Source organism: Grammomys surdaster, unplaced genomic scaffold (assembly GCF_004785775.1).
Source record: "Grammomys surdaster isolate TR1022 unplaced genomic scaffold, NIH_TR_1.0 125801, whole genome shotgun sequence".
Lineage (NCBI taxonomy): Eukaryota > Metazoa > Chordata > Mammalia > Rodentia > Muridae > Grammomys > Grammomys surdaster.
This window is the reverse complement of record NW_021620632.1, coordinates 134,568-154,860: the sequence shown is the minus strand read 5'-3', so window position 1 is coordinate 154,860 and position 20,293 is coordinate 134,568. Positions and strand designations below refer to the sequence as shown.

Here is a 20,293-nt window from a genome sequence, read left to right as displayed (position 1 = left end):
AGTAATCCGCTAGCTAAGTTGTTCCAAATGCTTTTAGTTTGATGATTTTAAAGACTTGGGAAAAAGTACATAGTAGGCATGTTTTCCTTAGAGAGACCAGTAGGAGATTCTTTTGCATTCTAGATTTTTTCCTCAGAACTCTGACTTGGAAATTTTTATTTTCTTTTGCATGTCCAAGTGAATTGTGAAAAACTGAGTTTGTAAAATAGTAGGTATACATACATGTGTACTATATTAAATTTGAAAATTAGGCCCTATTCATGATTGTTATTTGGAAGTTAACAGTGAGCGATAACGTGTTCTTCTAGAACAAAAGCATAAAACCTACTGAAGCAATCTGCTGACCAGATGTAAATCTGGGTGATCTGGCTGTTCCAGAACATTAGGAGAAGTATTAATACAATAAAATTTTGCTTCACGCACAAAATATTAGCCTCTGGATATTCATGGTTTAATTGTGGATCAAAACTTCAGGTATACCAACAGGTGCATTTAAACTAAGTTCCACGGTAAGCAGCAAAAATGAACAAGGTAATTTCCATACTATAAATTTCATGACTGTACTAGTATAGTTATATTCTTACCTCAGAAGCCTTTGTACTAAAATTATACCGATCCTGCTGCATAACACTTTCCACTTATGTTCTATTCAATAAATTAAGTTTTATATTCCTAAAGATACTAGTGATTAAAAAAAAAATCAAGAGCTGATCAACTGAAGAATGAACGTGACCATTTACCACTTTATGCAAGGTTTTCAATGGTTTAAATCACTTTGTTGCTCTTCTTCACAAATTACTGACTGATACACCAAGATCATCATTCATGCTTTCAATTTATTGAGTCTGACAAATGGCCAGAAACTAGATTCCTTTATGCTAAACTAGTATTTTACTTACTCTTTTTTTTTTCTACACTTCAGTGAACTATCATTTGGTCTTTTATGGGGAGGGCAGGTTTGAGACAGGTTTTCTCTGTGCAGCCCTGGCTGTCCTGGAACTTGCTCTGTAAACTAGGCTGGTCATAAACTCAGAGGCTTGCCTGGCTCTGGGGATTAAAAGCATATGCCACCAACATCTGGCTATTCTTTGAATCTTTACTTTAAAAATGCCCTTTCTATCTGGAAAAGCACACTTTTTTCTTAGTAAGAAGTTTAATTGGGTATTATTAAAATTATGTTCTACCTCACCTAACTTATTTATCCAACCCTATTTATTTTAACTTGGCCTATTCCACTCAGATAAAACAAAACAGGTGGAATACACAACATCATAATACGGTATATCATAATATGATACTATATTGTGTCACCTTGTACCTTACTCCAATTTAATGCACAGGAAGGTTACTATGGATAGAAGGATCATTTCTGATCTAAAGTACTGATACTGCAGGATTAAGAACTATTTTCCATTTAAGAAGGTTGTTTTGTTGTTTCTGGTTGATGCTGGGTATCAAGCCCAGGACCTTGCATATAGTCAGAAGGTTTAGAAAGAGGCTCAGTAAGAAAGTACAGAAGGTTCTATCATTTCAAAAAAGGCTACATTGTTTTCATCTCTGCTAGAAACTCCCTTAGAAAGTACACATGACACTCTGTAGAAACAGTCCTAAGTTGTACTCCTGTATTCAGGCGCTTTTACTAAACTGCAGTGTGTACTAAAGACACATCCTCTAAGGTAACAACCTTAGTGTCAAGTTCAACAGTTTATTTCTTCTGAATGGACACAGTACTGCCTGAAACAGAAAGCAGGTGTTTTTCATCATGGATCCAAGTAACAGAGGTTAAATGCAAATTAAATAATTAAATATCTCTTCGTACTTAATCAGTTGTCTTTAATTGGACAACAATATACAACTGGGTCACTTTTCAAATTTTTCTGTATCTTTCGTCTTCACCATCTTCCAATGAACATTTTTCTAACTGCTTTATGTATCTGTAATTAGAACAGTTAACATATACAAATAGTTAAATTAAGTGAATAATTCAAATGATAAAGGCACTAAAATTGATCTGAGCTATCGAAAAGTCACCCTGTCAATGGAACTCTGGGTCACTGTCATTAACTCTTCTCTCTCTGCTTACCTCACCTTCGGGGTACATGTAGGAGAGTCTGGTTGTTAAAGGACTAAAAACCACTTGATTCACATACCACTTATTTGAGTAAAATACCTGAATGCTATACATGCTTAACACAAGTACAAGGTCACTCACGTTTACTGTACAGAGCCAGATTTCACTTCCTTTTCCAAGGTACTCTAAAAACATCTGCTCCCCTACAAAGACTAACTAGAAAGACCGCATCCTTATTTTCTTGTAAATCATGTTAAAATGTTTTAAACAAGTAATTAATGAAAGCCTCTAGGTTAATGGAAATGAATACAGAATTTGTCTCATCAGAGAGTTTACACCCAAACAACTATTGGGAGCTCTGTGCTGCAGAGGTCTGGACCTCTCACCCTGGTGCAAAGCCCATTGTCCACTAGATTAGTAGTACACAGGCAACTCTCACTGAGAGGCTCTTCTACTTGACATGTAGTAAGAACCACAGACCCCCTCCAATGCCTGTTCCTCAAGCCCCCATCCCTTGATGCATCTTAGTCTGTTTTCATATTGGATTTGTTCATCTCCCCAAGGTTGAAGTTGAATTCTTTGAACACTTGTATAAGGACAATTCCCACGGAGACAGTTGTAAATCCACAGGCCATGCCCAAGAAGTCCACTAGGCCCACATTGCTCCACTCCCGGAAGAGGATGGCTGAAGCCAGTAGGACCAGCGTGGTAAACACAACGTAGTAGATGGCCCCAAACACAGAGGAGTCGAAGCACTCCAGGGCCTTGTTGATGTACCTGAATTGGACAATGATGCTGCAGCCCAGGACAGCCAGGAGCACCAGGCACAGGCAGAGGGCTCTCTGACTGGATGGATTGTTGTGCAAGATGTCTTGGGCTGCCAGCCCAATGCCCTTGGTGGAAGGCACAGTGAAACTCCCCAGTAAGGAGCAGATGCTGATGTAGACCATGATGTTGGTGGGCCCGTGGGCTGGTGCAATCCAGAAGATCAACAGCAGCAGCATGAGCAGCACAATGCACAGGTAGCCCACAAACACTGTAAGATAGACAGCATACGGTGACCAGGGAAGCCATTTCACCAAAGACCACTCAGAAGGCAGAGCCGAACCAGTGCCTGATCCCTTTCCAGCCACCTCTTCAACCAAGGGGAGAGAAACCTAAGGGGGGACAAGTAACCACTCAACAGCTCTAACTTGAGTTTATTACACCCACTAAGTCCATTCCACAAAAAACAATCATACAATGATGTAGCTCAGTGGTAGAGCACTTGTCCAGTATACTCAAGGTCCAGGGTTTGATCCCAAGCATGGTAAAACAAAAATGTATAGCTCCAAGCTACTGCAGCCACAAGAATAATGTTAGGCCAGAACTGTTGCCTTGCCTGGAATGCCCATGCCTAGGAGTCTTTGCCTTGTGTCCTTTACCATTAAAGATCTCATTCTAATTCTGCCTCTGGTTGGATACAACCTTATCCAACGAGGCTATAACTACCTACTGCCCTACAAATGGATGGAAACATGCTCTAACGAAGAAAAAAATCCATTCCCAAGACTCTCAGGATCAAGCCTGGAGCAGCTGAAGAAATTGTAAACACCTCCATTGACAGGAAGCCCCTCATGGCTCCCAATGGAGATGTGAAATCCTGCCTTCAAGTGTCATAACTACTAATGTTTATATGACCTATTTCATCAGTACTATTAAAAACAACAACAAAAACAGGTTTAAAAACCTGAAATAAAACAAACAACAAACAAAAACCAATAGCAACAACAACAAAAAACAAAACAAAGTGGCGGCTGGAAAGATGGCTCAGCAGTTAAGAGCACTGACTGCTCTTCTAGAGGTTCTGAGCTTAATGCCCAGCAACCACATGGTAGCTCACAACCATCTGTAAAGGGATTGATCTGATGCCATCTTCTAGTGGGTCTGAAGGCAACTACCCTGTATTCATATACATTAAACAAATAAATAAATGTTTTGGTCTTTTTTTTTTTTAAAAAAAAGCAAACAAACCCAAAGCTAGTCACATGGTGAACTTTATTTTTTCTCACTGACTGGGCCTTGTTTTGTTATTCTGACTGGTTTGAAACACCTAAGTTCAAAGGATCCTCCCAGTTCAGCCTTTTTAGTAGCTGAGACTGTGGGTACAAGGTATGGTTTCATCCAGCCACAAGATGAATTTTCTTACTTCTGAGTCAATTTCAACAAATGTTTATGGAACACATCCCGCAGACAGATGATATGAAGAGCGTAATAGGGTGTAAGCTAAAGTGAAGACAATTTTAAACTGGCAGTGTGTAGGCCCAATTCAACCTTTAGTTCAGTGGTTCTCAACCTGTGGGTCTCAATCTCTTTGAAAGGTCAAATGACCTTCCACAGGAGTCGCTTACACCATCAGAAAACACAGACTGACATCATGATTCCTAACACTAACAGAATTACAGTTATGAGGTAGCAATGAAAATAATTTTAAGACTGGGGTCACTACAACATGAGGAACTGTATTAAGGGGCGCAGCATGAGGAAGGTTGAGAACCACTGCTCTAGGGTATGCACACAATGAGTGTGGTTTGGGTACAAAGAGCACACACAACCATAAACTCTCCTGTGTTCTTCACGTCTGAATGCCTCCTGGGACATCTAGCTGAAATATCTGGTTATTTAATAACATGTAGCAGTATATTTCCCTGGCTACGTTTTACAATAAACTCAGTAATTTGGGAGGAGCCAATGTGGGAGGGGTAGGATAGGAAGAGGGGAAGGAAGAGGAGGAGCAAGGAGAGATGTAGACGCAATAGAGAACCATGCTTGGATTGAGAGCAGTCCTGGGTAACAACTTATATCTAGGTTAGTTAATTGGGTAACACCTCCAATTGTGTGGGCATCTTGTTAATTGAGCATTACCAAATATATAAAGCCTTTGGTTAATCTTTAAACATTAGAGTTTCATTTCTACCGGGACTATCATCTACTGCGTGGATGGCAGGATGGTCTCAGCCAAACGTTGTGGAGACAGTGTGGTAGATTGGCAGAGTCATGTCCCACACTGGCGTCTCGTGGGTACAAGGGCCGGTACTTCTGGCCTGCCTGAGCTGGCGGCCTAAGCTACAGCAGCAGCAGCAGCAGCAACAGTGAGAACATGCCTCCACTCGTGGCCTCAGGCCTTGCCTAGTCAGGAACATGGCGGCACCATGACAACAAGACAGATTGGGTGCTGCCGCTTTAAATATTATCCTTAACAATTACAAATTATCAGAGCTAGAAATAATATAAGTAGTCCTTGTATATATTTCATACACATTAAAATTTTCACAAGCACAACTTCCATGTAGGCTTTCTCTGACTGAGAGTTCAAGATGAGCTATCTTCCATTTCAGAGAGTCATACTGCTGATAGCATGTGCTCAGAGTAAGTCAAGAACATGATATCTCATGTCAGCTTGTATCTACATCAACCAGAGTTTTTCAGCACTCACACAGTTTGTGTGGTCTGCCAAGTTTTCCTATAGTTGTATTTGAGCAGTTACATTAGTAGGTATAATCCTGTAATGGCTTCATTATATTGACTGCTCTGAAATTCCATGTACCAGGCTGATTTCACATGCTGGCATTCACAAATCTGGAAACCAGTGGTTACTCGAATCAGTCATGTAGACATGCACAGTGACAAGTGTGCACATGCAAACAATCAAGCAGGCAGTGGGAGCTCAGGCCCTCAGAACTGAGAAAATACTATCTAGCCATGTATTGGAGGCAGCTCGGGAAAAGAGTCAATGGAAGGACATTTAAAAGCTGTCTGACAGCTTCACTTACAAACTGGCAAACCGGCAATGGAGGGAGAGAGAGTGGTACGTGTAAGCAGAAAATACTACCTCACTGCGGGCCAGGTTGGAAGGCTATGAGTATAAAAACAGAAGCAGCCTGAGCACAGGCAGAGGATCAGCAGCATAGGAGTGTGAATGTGGATCTGTCTGGGTTTGTGCTCATGGAAAGTTGCATACAAAAAAACCTTAAAGATGGAAGGGACAATCAGATGACATTCCAGAAGGGTCTGTAAAATCAAAAAGGCTGACATGGTAGGAGCTGGAAGTAAAAGGTAGTGGAGGCTGGCAAAATCATATCTCATCCAAGGCAGCAATGAGGACAGCTGAGGCACCCTGGCTAACTGGCTAAAGAAGGAACAAGAACACCAGCCACATGGGGGCTGGGCTGGGTGGGGTGGGGACTGGGACAGTGGCCTCAGTAGCTATGTGTGGAATTGTATGGGAAGGGTTAGGAGGTGTGACACTGTTGGAGAAGCTGTGTCACTAGGGACAGGCTTTGAGGTTTCAAACAAAACTCATGGCAGTTCCAGTGCTGTCTCTCTGCCTCCTGCCTGTGGATTAAGACACGAGCTCTCGGCTGTTCTGGTCAACACTCCTTTGCTCCACCATCATGGACTCTTAACCCTCTGAAACCATGGGCTCAGTTAAATGCCTTGTTTCATAAGCTGTCATGTCCATGGTGTTTTGTTGCAGCAACAGGAAAGTAACTAAGACAACAGGATCATATACCAAAGGGAAACAAGGTCTCAGTTAACTTCAATGAGTTCCCCAGGTAATCAACCCGGACTTAGAGTACATCTGAAAGTTGGTTTAGGCTCGTACTCACAGTCAGCTGATGTACGCACATAAAATGGACAGCAATCAAGGTCTGTGGTGAAAAATCAGAGTAGGCACTGTACACCTGCCGTGCCGGAAAGTGTCAGGACAGAGTGGTAGCATGAAATGTCTGGCTTCCTTGGGAAACACACTTGGCCACCCTGCTAAAAAGGTGTTACCTGGATTGGTCAGCTTCTCCTCCAACTCAGCCTGAGTGGTCACACTCTCAGACTTTGGGGAATGGATGATCAGCACGACAGAACCTGCACAGCTTAGCAGACACCCCAACTTGCCCAAGATGTTGAGCTTTTCCTTCAGAAGATAAGAAGCTAAAATAGACCTTCAATTAAAGAAAAAAAATCATTACAGTTTGAATCAAACTTGTTTCTACTAGTTGAAGATACTTTATCTAGACGATTCATACTTTCTTTATAGGTGTACTTTATTTTCATTGAGTTTTTTTTTAAATGTTGTTTCATTTGTAGTTTAGCACTGGGAATCAAATCCAGGGCCCTGCATATGCTTTAACACTGAGCAACATACATGCCTAGCCCATCATTTACTTTTTACAAATGGAAAAACTAACTTTCCCATTATATGTTTATTGAAGGTTTTTTTTCAGCACAAGTGGATCTTTTTAAAAAGATTTATTTATTTCTTCATTTGTTTTTTATCAATACACTGTCACTGTCTTCAGACACACCAGAAGAGGGCATCAGATCCCATTACAGATGGTTTTGAGCTACCATGTGGTTGCTGGGATTTGAACTCAGGACCTCTGGAAAAGCAGTCAGTGCTCTTAACTGCTGAGCCATCTCTCCAGCCCCACAATTGGATTTCTGTATCATTTTCACGCATGCAGTTTTTAATATCTTAACTCATATCACTGTATAATGTCTTAATTATCTTATAGATATGAAACATATGACAAGAGGAACAGAGTACAACAGGCTCATGGTTACACTGGATTATTTTCTTTGACAAATAGTCCCCAGACAATATCCACATAGAAGCTAAGGCTACAAAGTTAATGAAGAGGCAGGAGAAATGTCCCTTATTCTTATTGAAATGAACTGACAAGAGACAGTTGACGGGGAAAAAAGGACCCACAATCATTTAGTGTGCATTATCATTTGTATTTTTAGGAAAATGAAAACAATGAGACAGAACGTCACTGTGTAGCCCCAGTTGGCTTGGAACTCATGGCAGGCCTCTGCTTTAGCCTTCCATGAGCCACCCCACTCAGGCAATTGACATCATAAATGTCTGCCATTGCCTGGGCATTAATACAGTTTCCTGCCTGTGATGTTACTGGGAAGCTAAGTCATTGGAAAGGGAAGGCAGAGGTCTAAAGCGAGGGAAGAGGGAACTAGAACTGGAATAGAATATGACAAAAGGGTAATGGGAGGGCTGCCCTGGGGAGACTGAGTGACCAGCAAGCAGAAGGTGGCCAGGAGAGGGCAGCAGTGCGTAGAGAAAGAATGAAGTCCATGCGTGAAGGGTCAGAGTGAAACCCATCACTCTGCTTCCCAACAAAAAAATCAACTGAAAATACTTAAGAACAAACCCAGAGAAAATTAAAGAAAAATTAAGGCCAGATGGTTAGAACTTAAACACTGCCTTCCCAGGGGAGTGAGAGAGGGGTATGTGGCTGCAGATGAATATGTGAAGAAGTGGCTGTGCAGGGCTCCTCTCAGCCCTGGAAGTCACAGGAAGTGAGGAACAAAAAACCTTGTCCTTTGCAGAGAATCAGTTCATCTTTTCAGACGGCCTTAGAAAAGCGGATGAGCAGGGTTTCTGGGTAAGGTGATGGGCTCCGGTGGCTCTCCTTTCCTCGTTATTCAAAGAATGGGGTTGGGGGCGGCACACAGTTAAAGACTAGACTTATTTTGGAAGAAATATATTCAGCCATATAAGTGAGCTGAGAAATCCTTACCTTGTACTTTGTCAAATGAGAATGAAAGATGACTAGACACACCAGGGGCAAGAAGGCACGGGTAAGAGACCTGAGTTGGAAGGTTCACCCCGTCAACACGCCACACTTGGGACTATCACTTTCTGAATACCTGCACATAGTTCTCACCTCCTGCCTTATACTACTTTGTGTAATGTAAACAGAGTGTAAATACTATACTGCACCTACAGTTTTGTCCTAAAGGAGGCCTAGTAGTCCAGTTTGGAAAAGTAACTGCATTGCTGACATAATATATAAGAAAACCATGGTGGGGCAGTGGTGGTGCACGCCTTTAATCCCAGCACTTGGGAGGCAGAGGCAGGCAGATTTCTGAATTCGAGGCCAGTCTGGTCTACAGCCTGAGTTCCAGGACTCAGCCAGGGCTATAAAGAGAAACCCTGCCTCGAAAAACAAAACAAGCAAACAACAACAACAACAACAACAAAATCATGGCAAAACATGCCTATATCTTAAATCAGGGCTGGGATGGTTTGAATGCCCCACAGGCTCGTATTTTTGACTACTTGACCCCTAGTTGGTAGAACTGTTTGGAAAGGGATTGGGGTGTGACCTTGCTGGAGTTAAGTGTGATACTGGTGAAGGGCTTTGAGGTTTCAAAAGGCCTGAACCATTCCCAGTGCTGTCTCTGCCTCCTGCCTATGGATCAATAAATGAGCTCTCAGCTGGCCCTTTGCTCTGCCATTGTGGAATCTCACCTTCTGAAACTATAAGTGAACACTTTTTGCTTTATAAGTTGCCTTGATCAAGGTGTTTTGTCACAGCGATAGGGAAGTAATAAAGGTAGGGCTCTATGCTGTTGCCCAAAGAACCAGGAACACAAGGGGGAGGGTCATAGAACAAAAAAACAGAACTGGGTTCACCTGCGACACTGTCAGACTGTGCCATGGTTGAAAGGGCCTGTCATGAACAAAAGCAGCAAGACAATGAGCCTGGACCACAGGGCCAGATCACCTCCCATCCTACTGCAAAAGACCAGAATGCAACAGCCACATATAAAAGTTGGTTATTGATGACTTATAAGAGTTTCATATATTGAAGTACAAGTTCCTTATCATATACATAATTTGAGACATTTTTCTCCTAGTCTGAACTTTCTTTCTTGATAGCAATCTCTGGAACATGGTTTTTAACATGTTTATTTGTGAGTGTGCAAACATTCTCTAGTGTGCATTTGGAGGTCAGAGGATAACTTATAGGAGTCTGTTTACTTAATGTGGACTATAGGACTGAACTTAGGTCATCCATCAGGTTAGGCAGCAAACCTGACGCCAGTAAAGATCGTCTGTCTTTATCTGCTAAGTCATCTCATTAGATTACTACTTATTCTAAATTTATTCTTTTATTAATTTCATATAAGATACAATGTATCTTGATTATGTCTACCCCAACTCCATTCTGTCACCCCACCCCAAACAAGTCTCCCTCCAACCTTCATTTCTCTGAGAAACAGAGGTTTTAATTTTGGTATCTGGTTTATTTTTTTCTTCATGTGATTCTGGTATCATACCTAAATAACCCATTGACTGATTTTAAAATTATAGTGACTTAAACTGTTTTCTTCTTGGAGTCTGCCAGTTTTAGCTCTCAGACAGATTTTGAGTTCCTTTTTGTGTGGTGAGGTACAAGCAACAACTTTGAATATTTGCATGCTGATGTCCTATTTGGCATTATTTGGTTTTTCTTCATTTTGGCAACGCTGGGATCAGGTTTGGACCCTGCATGTGCTCAGAACAACACTGAATAGACACATATGAGCTACAGCCCCAGCCCTTCAGCACTATTTTTTTGAAAGCCTAGACTTTCTTATAGAATTAGTTTGGTATTTCTGGTAAGAAATGAGTAAGACTGTAAGTGTATCTCTGAAATCCCAATCCTATTTTCATCAGTTTGTATACCTGACCTTAACCCAGTATTAGGTTTTGATTACTGTAGTGTTTATTTTATTTTATTTGAGATGAGCACTCACTACAAAGTCCAGTCTCATCTCAATCTTGAAGTCCCCTTCCAACTGCTGGGCTTACACACACAAACCATAACATCCAGATTCAAACTCCCAAGTGCTGGGCTTACAGGCACACAGCACAGCGCCCAGCCTGAGTGCTGGGCTTACAGGCACACAGCACAGTGCCCAGCTTGAGTGCTGGGCTTACAGGCACACAGCACAGTGCCCAGCTTGAGTGCTGGGCTTACAGGCACACAGCACAGCGCCCAGCTTGAGTGCTGGGTTTTGAAAGAAGCCTTGAAATTAGAAAGTGGATTCCTCCAGATTTCTTTGTATTTTCAAGATTGTTTATCTATTTAGAGTTATCTCCATCTGCATATAAATTTTAGGACCGGTGTGCCAATTCTATAATGAATTCAGATGAGATTTTGATAGAATTTTGCCGAACCTACAGATTAATGAGAACACTACCATGGTAATATTTTTTTTTCTGGTCTGTAAATATGGGCCATTTGCTACATCTCCTTTAAATACACTTAGAAATACCTGCTGGCACTAGCATCTGCCTGAAGGCTGAAAGACTTTCATAGTTTTCCAAGTATGATTGCCCTTTTTTGTGACATTTATTCCTATTTCATTTACTTTGGTTCTACTGAATATAAAACTTTTTAATTTTTTTTTTTTTTTTTTTTTTTTGGTTTGGTTTTTCGAGACAGGGTTTCTCTGTGTAGTCCTGGCTGTCCTGGAACTCACTCTGTAGACCAGGCTAGCCTCGAACTCTCGAACTCAGAAATCCGCCCGCCTCTGCCTCCCAAGTGCTGGGATTAAAGGCGTGCGCCACCACCGCCCGGCAAACTTTTTAATTTTTATTAAATACTTGTATTTAACAGTCATACATGCGTACTTGGACTCAGTATTCTGGATTCTCTTCCCTCCTCTCTAATTCCTTCCCATTCCACTCTTCTCTCCCAATGTCATAGTCACATTCTTCCTTCTGCACACCCATCTTCCCCTCCCCTCCCTTTAACTTAATACCAACTGAGTACATTTAACTGTCTGTATGAGCATGGTGTGAGACTGTCTACATGGATAGTCTCTCAGGGCCAGCATCCCTGAAGAAAAGTGATTCCACCTCTCCCAGTAGCCATGAGTATTGGAATGTGCTATGAATTCTATAGAGAAAGAGAAATAATAAATAGTTTTACCTGGATGTGAACCCTTGAGCTCCAATAATGATTGACCTTGGCAGGATATGCTCACTGGGGTAACAGTGGAAAAGATTGTATGGGACTAACCAACCATTGTATGTACCACAAGATGGAACTCAAGCATAGAGGAATTAACTGAGCCAAAACAAAAACCTGTGCATGGCTAAAACCTAGTACTATCATTCTGCTAAATGGACATAATAATAAACTACCTCCTAAGTTCTTGGCTTTCTCACCAGAAATGAGTGAGTCTCCCAATTCTTGCAGGGGAAGCTTCTTTTTACAGTAGATGGTGATTAATACAGAGCCCCACAACTGATCAGTGTGCAGAGACTAAGAGACTGTGGAATGCTCAGCTTTAAGTGGAACATGTGTATCATACCCCCTCCTTCAGAGATCACTGCAGAAGAGAGGGTAAGCAGAAAGAGTCTAAGAGCCAGAGGGAGGGGGATGGAGAGATGGCTCAGAGGTTAAGAGCACTGACTGCTTTTCCAAAGGTCCTGAGTTCAATTCCCAGGCACCACATGTGGCTCACAACCGTCTGTAATGGGATCTGATGCCTTCTTCTGGTGTGTCTGATAGCGACAGTCACCGTGTGCTCACATACATTAAGAAAAAAAAAAAAAGAGCCAGAGGGGTTGGGTGTCTGTACAGAAACAGGTTTTACCTGACATAACAGTTATGTTAATAACATGCATGAACTACAGTGGTTGTGACTGCTTGCACAACACCTGCACGAAATCAAGCCAGGCAAAATCCCAACATGGATGGAGGAGGGGCTCATAAAATCTCATCCAGAAACAGGAGTCAGTTTTCTTCTGGGATGACGCTCCAGGAAGACATGTTCCAGGAGATGTACTACGTCCGAGCATATACAGGCAGCAGTAAGTGGACTTGATGGGTGTTTTAAATATTTTCCCAAAGCGTATCTATAGATTGGAGGAAAACATTGGGAAGTATAGGAGAAGAACTAGAGGGGAGGGAGAGGGGGAGGGGAGATCTGATCAAAATGTGTTACATGCATACATAAAATTCCCAAACAATAGACATAATCAATGAATATTTTTGTTCTTTGCCATTTCTTTTTTGGAGCTATTGTTTTTTAAATTAAGAATCAGACATCTGTATTTTCTTCTTGAAACAGTTTCAGTAGGCTCTCTAGGAATGTGTCCATTTCTCCTAAATTACCTAATCTGATGCCATATAATTATTTTCATTTTTATATAGTTGTAGAAATGTCCCTATTTTATTTCTAGTTTTAGTAATTACAGTCTTGTGTTAGTCCATTTCTGTTGCTATAAGTAAGTATCCCAAACTTGGTAATTTACAAAGAACAGAGATTTATTTACATCAGTTCTGTAGGCTGAGGATCCAAGGGCATAGCACTGGAATCTGCTTAGCATCTGACTCACATGGCCTCATGGAGGAAATCATGTGTCAGGGTGAAGCAAATGTGTGAGCTCAGGTCTTTCCTTCTTAAAAAGCCACTGATGCATCCCAGTACTTGGGAGGCAGAGGCAGGCGGATTTCTGAGTTCGAGGCCAGCCTGGTCTACAGAGTGAGTTCCAGGACAGCTAGGGCTTTACAGAGAAACCCTGTCTCGAAAAACAAAAACAAAAAACACAAAAAAGCCACTAATGCAGTCACTCAAACCGCCCTCCTGACCTGATCTATGTCACATGCTTTTATCACATTCACACCCTCTATTGTCGTCATAGACGTGAAGTATTTTTTATCTATTTGTTTTTCTGTAGATGGGTTTATGCTGGCATGTCTGTCTGTGTATCACGTGTACACCTAGGCCCTGAAACTAGAGTGTGGACAGCCACAGTTACCATGTGGGTGTGGGAACCAAACCAAGTCTTCTGGAAGAGCAGCCAGTGCTCTCGACCATGGAGCCAGCTCTATTAGCTCTCACTTTTTCCTATTAGATTTGACTACATGTATTCTGAAGTTGTTTTATGTGCATTTAACTGTTTATATTTTCTAGAAGAAGTGACAATTTTATCATAAAATGTCCCTCAGTAACATTTTTTTGTTGTTGTTGTACAATCTGCTTTGTCTGGTAGATCGCTTTTTTAACATACTCATGTTATTATTTAGATGATATACTATGTATTCCTTTTTATTTAAAATATTTTATGGAGAGGGCATACATGTCAAATATGTGGGTCATTTGGCTTTGTGGCAACTGCCTTCAACAGGACCTATGTTCTATGTCAACTTGTTTGTGCTGCTGAACATCTGAATTGATTTGTTTATGTCTAGAGGTACCTAGGAAAGGGACTGACACTAATGGCATGTAGTAAGCAGAGGCCAGGGCTACTGCTAAATAACCTGTTACTTTCTTTAATACACCCAACAAAGAAATATTTGACCTCAAACGGCAATATTGCCAAGGTTAAGAGACCCTCATTCAAGAAAGTCAAGGATAGAGAAAGAAAGTTAAAAAGACCATAAGAGGTATGTTTGGGTGAGGGCCTTGGGCACTAGTTAAGATGATTCTTAATCCTATACCCTTTCCATAATTTGGAAATTATTTCCAAATAACTTTTTAAAACCTCTGTTAAGCTCCCAGGGTCTAAACAGCTAGCCTGGGAACATGAATGGAGGGATCCATGGCTCCAGCTGTATATGTAGTGGAGGATGGTCTTGTCGGGCATCAGTGGGAGAGGAGGTCCCTGGTCCTGTGAAGGCTGGATGCCCCAGTATGGAGGAATTCTAGGGCAGGGAGGAGGGAGTGGGTGGATGGGTGGGGACACACCCTCATAGAAATAGGAGGAGGGAGGATGAGATAAGGGGTTTCTGGAGGAGGGAATGGGGAAAGAGGATAACACCTAAAAGGTAGATAAATAAAGTATCCAACAATAAAACACAACAAAACAAATCCGAAAATAGAACTGGCTATCACAGTCGAACATTTGAGATTTTTTGGGAGCAATTTAATATTACCCATATTACTGAGACTTCTTATAATTGTCAAGGACAAGGGACTGTGGAAGGGGCTCATGGAATTTTAAAACAATATCTTCATAAAATAAAATAAAAAAGGGGGAGGTATATTCCCATACACCACAAATTTATTTAAATCATACTCTTTTTATTTTAAAAAATGTGGACACCAAGGAACTTTCTGCTGAGTGTCTATGGCACTCTACAACTAGGCATACATATGCATAGGTGAAAGGGAAGGATCCTCTTACTGGCATATGGCATGATCCCGATCAGGTATTTAATATGGGGAAGAGGTATTTAATATGTTTGTGTTTTTTCTGCAGGATGCTGAGGGAGCATGGTGGCTGCCAGAGCAATGGGTGAGACATCCTGATGCTGGGACAAAGAATGATACTGACCTGTGAGCCTGCTGAGTCCCTGACAATGGTGACTGGGAAGCTGTATTGGACAAATGTTCCCGACCCACCTTTGCTTACCTATACCCTTGATGGGACAAGCTGCCTTGCTTTAAGTTTTTAGACCCTGTGGAACAGAGAATCAAAAAGAGAAGTTATAATGACTCTTGTATTTTTCTTAAATTCAGACTCATTCAGGGACTGGTCTAGAAATCAATCCAATATTGGAAATAACAACCTTCATTTGGAAGGCTGGATCTGAACATTTTCAGAGACATATTTGGAAGTTAGCTGCAGTTCTCTATGATGTTATGTTAGCAAGAGATAAAGTTGGGGCAGGATCTGGATTTCAAACAACTGTTAGTACATGTGTTAAGGCTCTTTTGTCAAGCTAAAATTACTTTTGTTTCTTCTACAGTACTTAATGTACGTTGCATTGATTCTACACTTTCTAATTTTGTTAGTGTGATGAAACACGGCATGTCAGTGTCAGTTACGGAGGTCTATCAACCAGCTTTTGTTTTATTGTCCTGAGTATCACAGAACCTTGGTCTTCTGAAAAAAGCTTGCAAGTACTAGAAGAAGTGAATCAGGCTTTAAGCAGAAGCAAGAGGGTAGTGGGCTTGATTATTGCTGGTACAACAGCTTTAATTACATTAATTGCTAGCACTAGTGCTTCTGCAATTGCTTTTACCCAAGAAATTAAGACAGCTACTTTTGTTAATCATTTAGCAAAAAATGTTGCTAATGTGTTGAATATACAAGAGGATTTAGATAGTCATTTGGAAGAATGAATTGATGCTCTTTATCCTATTCAAATTATTGGAAGGAGGTTCAGAGTTTAAGAGTAAGGAGGCATCTCGAGTGTCATGCCAAATACCATTGGATTCATGTTAGTTCTAAAATTTACAGTGGTAGTCATTATAGTTAGGAAAAAGTATAAAGACAATTGCAGTGTATATGGCATAATTCTAACACATCTCTGGATGTTTTAAGTTTGCATAGTGAGCTTATGAATTTAAAGAATGCTGCTCTGCTGAGCACTGATGCAGTAGATACTGCTGATAAAATTACCCATGGCCTGAGGTCAGTATTTCTATTTTGGCCAAACTTCAAGAATGGCATATATAATTTGATCATGCTAGACCTTTTTGTCCTGGGAAAACTTTTATTCCTGCCCATCATGTTAAAGCTTGTCTTTAACAACATCAACATGTTGGCAGCCAAAGTACATGGCTTGAAACTGAAAATGGACCCCCAGACAGAGTTATTAAATTAACAGGTTGGAAAGCTAAGGACAGGTAAGATTCTGCACAGTGCCTTAACAACCTAAGACAGAAGTACATTGCTTTTGATAATGCATATTCCACAATGAGTAAGGAAGACATTCTTGGCAGAATGACCTAAGACAGGCTCAGTCTTGTTTATGAAATAAAAAAGGGGGAGAGGCGGAGAGCTTTTGGGGCTGCTTGGCAAGAATCTGACATGGGCCGAGGACAAGGAAATGGGCTGCTTGGTAGGAATATGACATGGGCCAAGGACAAGGAAGTGGGCTTCAAGCAGGAATCTGACATTAAGCTAGAATAAAGAAGTAATTTCAGGCAGGAATCTAAATATTAGGCTAGAACAAAGAAGTAGACTTCAGACATGAATATGACTGTGGGCTAGGACAGGAAAGTAGGTCCAGATATTTTGGTCATCCTGATAAGCCCTTAGAAACAGTGGTCATGGGAGTGTTCACAGTATTTTGTTTATTGCCTTGCTTATTCTTTGACTATTTGTGTTTATTGTCTTGCTTGTTCCTTGACTATTTGCATCTATTGGACTGCTAGGTCCTTCCTCAACCTAGAACTGACCTTAATACTTGCATGTAATTGAAATGGTATAAAAGCAAAAAGGAGGGGAAAGTGGGATAGGGGATTTCTTGGGAGGGGAAATGGGAAAGGGGATGGAATCTGAAATGTAAATAAATCAAATATCCAATAAAAACAAACAAAAAACTAAAAAAATAAAATAACCTCTGTCAAAGTATATTGTGATGATTACTTTATATATATTAAATTGTTGCATATTAAATTGGACCTATTTGACAGGGTTCTCTGTTCTACTCAGACAAATAGAGTGATTTTCTTTCGACATTCTTTTGTATTCTTTATACATTCAGCAATTCACTCATCATCAACAGAACTTCTCATAATCCATACACATACATACTTTGCCATCTCTGCTTTTTTTCCGATTTACCTTGACTTATCTATTTTTTTTAAAGCTCAATAGTGTATTGCTGGAAGCATGCACATAATTCTGTTTGATCAGTAAAACCACAGTAGGAAAAAAGTCCTATACTTCACTGGGTGAATAGCACCTCTTGAAAAACTGGAGCAGTGGGTTACTTAAGTATAAAAGGTATGAGGGTTGGCTTCCATATTACATGCGCCATGTTCAAAGATCATGACATCAGCTTATCTTCCATGGGAACAAACTGGGAAAGCTGAAGAGTGGTTCCAGGCATAAGCACCATTCCTGCCCCCACCAGAGTTTCAGGGGTACCCAAAATACAAAGAGACATCAAGCAACATTAATACCAAGCACATGTTTGGATAAGAACAGTGGGATAGAAACCTATTTTCATAGTAACAAGTGAAAAAAGGAGTTGAGGTTTTTAGACTGTGGAATTTTTTCGAGACTTTATTTTTATTTTATGTGTATGAATGTTTGCCTGACTGTATGCCTAAGCACCGTGTGAGTGCAGTGTCATCAGTCAGCAGAACAGGGCTAAAGGCACCATGAAACTGGAGTTACAGGTGGTTCTGAGCCGCAGTGTTGGTATGCTGTTCAGAACTGAATTCAAATATTCTGAAAGGACGAGAAGTGCTCTTAACCACTGAGCCTCCACTCCAGCCGCTAGACCACACAATTTTAAAGGGAATTTAAGGTAAAGAAATACATTTATCACACTCTTCTCTGTAAGGATGGAAGTCTGTCTGCAATAAAGCTGCAGCCAACATACACACGAGATGAAACAGCTCTTACTTCTGTAGCAGGCTACGTTGATATAGTCAGTAAAGTTCTTATAAAAACATTTTCTAGTAAGCCAAGTGTTTGGATGCAGTTTGTCCCCACAAAAACTAATGTTGACATTTGATTTGCAGTTTTAAAAGGTGATCACATCACTAAAAGCGATTACTGAACCAGGTGAGGGTGGCTCAAGTCTTTAATCCCAGCACTCAAGAGTCAAGGCAGGTGGATCTTTGTTGAGTTTGAGGCCAACTTGGTTTACAGAGAGAGTTCCCAGACAGTCAGAGCTACACAGAGAAACCCTGTCTCAGAAAAAAAGAAAGGGGGAGGGGAGAGAGGGAGGGAAGAAGGAAGGGAAAGCTTGAGATTAATGCAGCCCTCACAGGACTGGATTTGTTGCCATGGAATCAACTGTCATAATGTGGGAGTTCTCTTTGGGTGGTCCCCTTGGCAGAGTTTGAGCCTCACAAATGGGGTTGCCTGGGACTGGAGAGACACAGCTCAGTTGGTAAGAGCACATGCAGTTTGTCCAGAGAACACAAGTTCAGTTCTGTGTTCTGACATCAGCACTGACATCAGGCAGTTCATGACAGCCTATACCTCTAACTCCAAGTGATCCAATGTCCTCTTCTGGACTTCCAGGGCACCTGCACTTACATGTACACATATCCACACACAGACCACACATATACACATAATTAAAAATAAAAAAGAATTATTTTTAAAAACCAAATAAAATAAAATAGATTAAATAAATAAATAAATGTTTATCTAGATGTGGTGCTATGTAACTTTAATCTTAGCACCTTAGAGGTAGAAACAGAGCACCTCAAGAACAGCCTGGTCTACATAATAAGTTCCAGGATAGCCAGGGCTACATCTCAAAAAAAAAAAAAGAAAAAGAAAAAGAAAAAAGAAAAAAAGGGGGGGTGCCCAATCTTGTACTTTGTAGCCTCTAGAATTATGAACCAAAATTAAAACCCTGTTTCTTAAAAAAAATTCCATTCCTAACCATTTTGTTACAGTAAGAGAAAATGACCTAGGTGACCAAGCTAATAAAGAGGGTGATTTTTTTTTTTTTTTTTTTTTTTCCGAGACAGGGTTTCTCTGTAGCTCTGGCTGTCCTGGAACTCACTCTGTAGACCAGGCTGGCCTCGAACTCAGAAATCCGCCTGCCTCTGCCTCCCAAGTGCTGGGATTAAAGGCGTGCGCAACCACCGCCCGGCAAGAGGGTGATTTTTGACAGCTGTCACTCTAAATCTTTATTCCTCTCCACATTTCGGTAATGGCAGAGTCAGCCTGCTCATATACCTGGTCCCTGGAGCCCTGATTCTTTGTGACAGGCAGATATTTCAAACCACAAAGTTGAGCATGTAAGTTCCTGTTTGGACTGGATCAGTCGGACAGAGTAAAGCCCAGTGTTCCTGCTCATCACTCAGAATCCATCTGCCGGACTGCGATGACAAACCCTCATCCACATGCACTGATGCCCACATGTCATGTGCCCAGCTTCTGTAGCTTACTGGAATGAGGTGGGAGAATGCCAGTCTAGCAGAGGATGCAGCCACATAAAACACAAGCTGACATTTTACAGAAAGATTTCGGAGAATAACACGCTGTGGTATGAGGAAGACTCTAGGTTCTAAGAAGTTTTCCAGAGCAAAGCCCAGCAGAGAGTAAACAGCAGTGGATTCACTGATAGCTGTGAACAAGCTAGAAATCGAAACACAATAAAATGAGATCTAAGAGAAGCATCAGCAACATACAGAAATACATTGATTGACAGGGTTAAAATGAAAATATGAATTCTAAGTACAAAAGATCTACCTTCATCAACTAATTTGCAAACAGAAATATTTATAATGAAAGAGTTTTTTCCTATGTAAACTGAATATTAAATATCAAAACAGAATGTCAGTTCTCACCCAAACGGTACTCCAAGGGCACCCAAGGGAGTCACCAGGACTGTAGGAACTGCAGTGTAAGCCAGGAAGTTTCCAATCTGGCCAACAGCCACTGTCAAGAGAACCACAAGGTTACATTACAAAGTCCCCTTTTTATTATCAATCAAGATTTTGCAAGATTCTGTT

The 20,293-nt window shown here is 41.0% G+C and overlaps 1 protein-coding gene across 1 annotated transcript in view; it reads right to left on the bottom strand.

Annotated features, from left to right (window-relative positions):
• Positions 1–429: 429 nt before the first annotated feature.
• Nipa1 (NIPA magnesium transporter 1) overlaps positions 430–20,293 on the bottom strand; it is a 43,465-nt gene continuing 23,601 nt past the window's right edge. The window contains exons 3-5 of the mRNA XM_028789229.1: positions 20,129–20,219; positions 6,890–7,050; positions 430–3,107 (exon numbers count right to left, since the gene is read on the bottom strand). Coding sequence (XP_028645062.1) covers positions 2,596–3,107; positions 6,890–7,050; positions 20,129–20,219 — 764 coding nt within the window. The 3' untranslated portion in view covers positions 430–2,595. The remainder of the gene's footprint in view (positions 3,108–6,889; positions 7,051–20,128; positions 20,220–20,293) is intronic.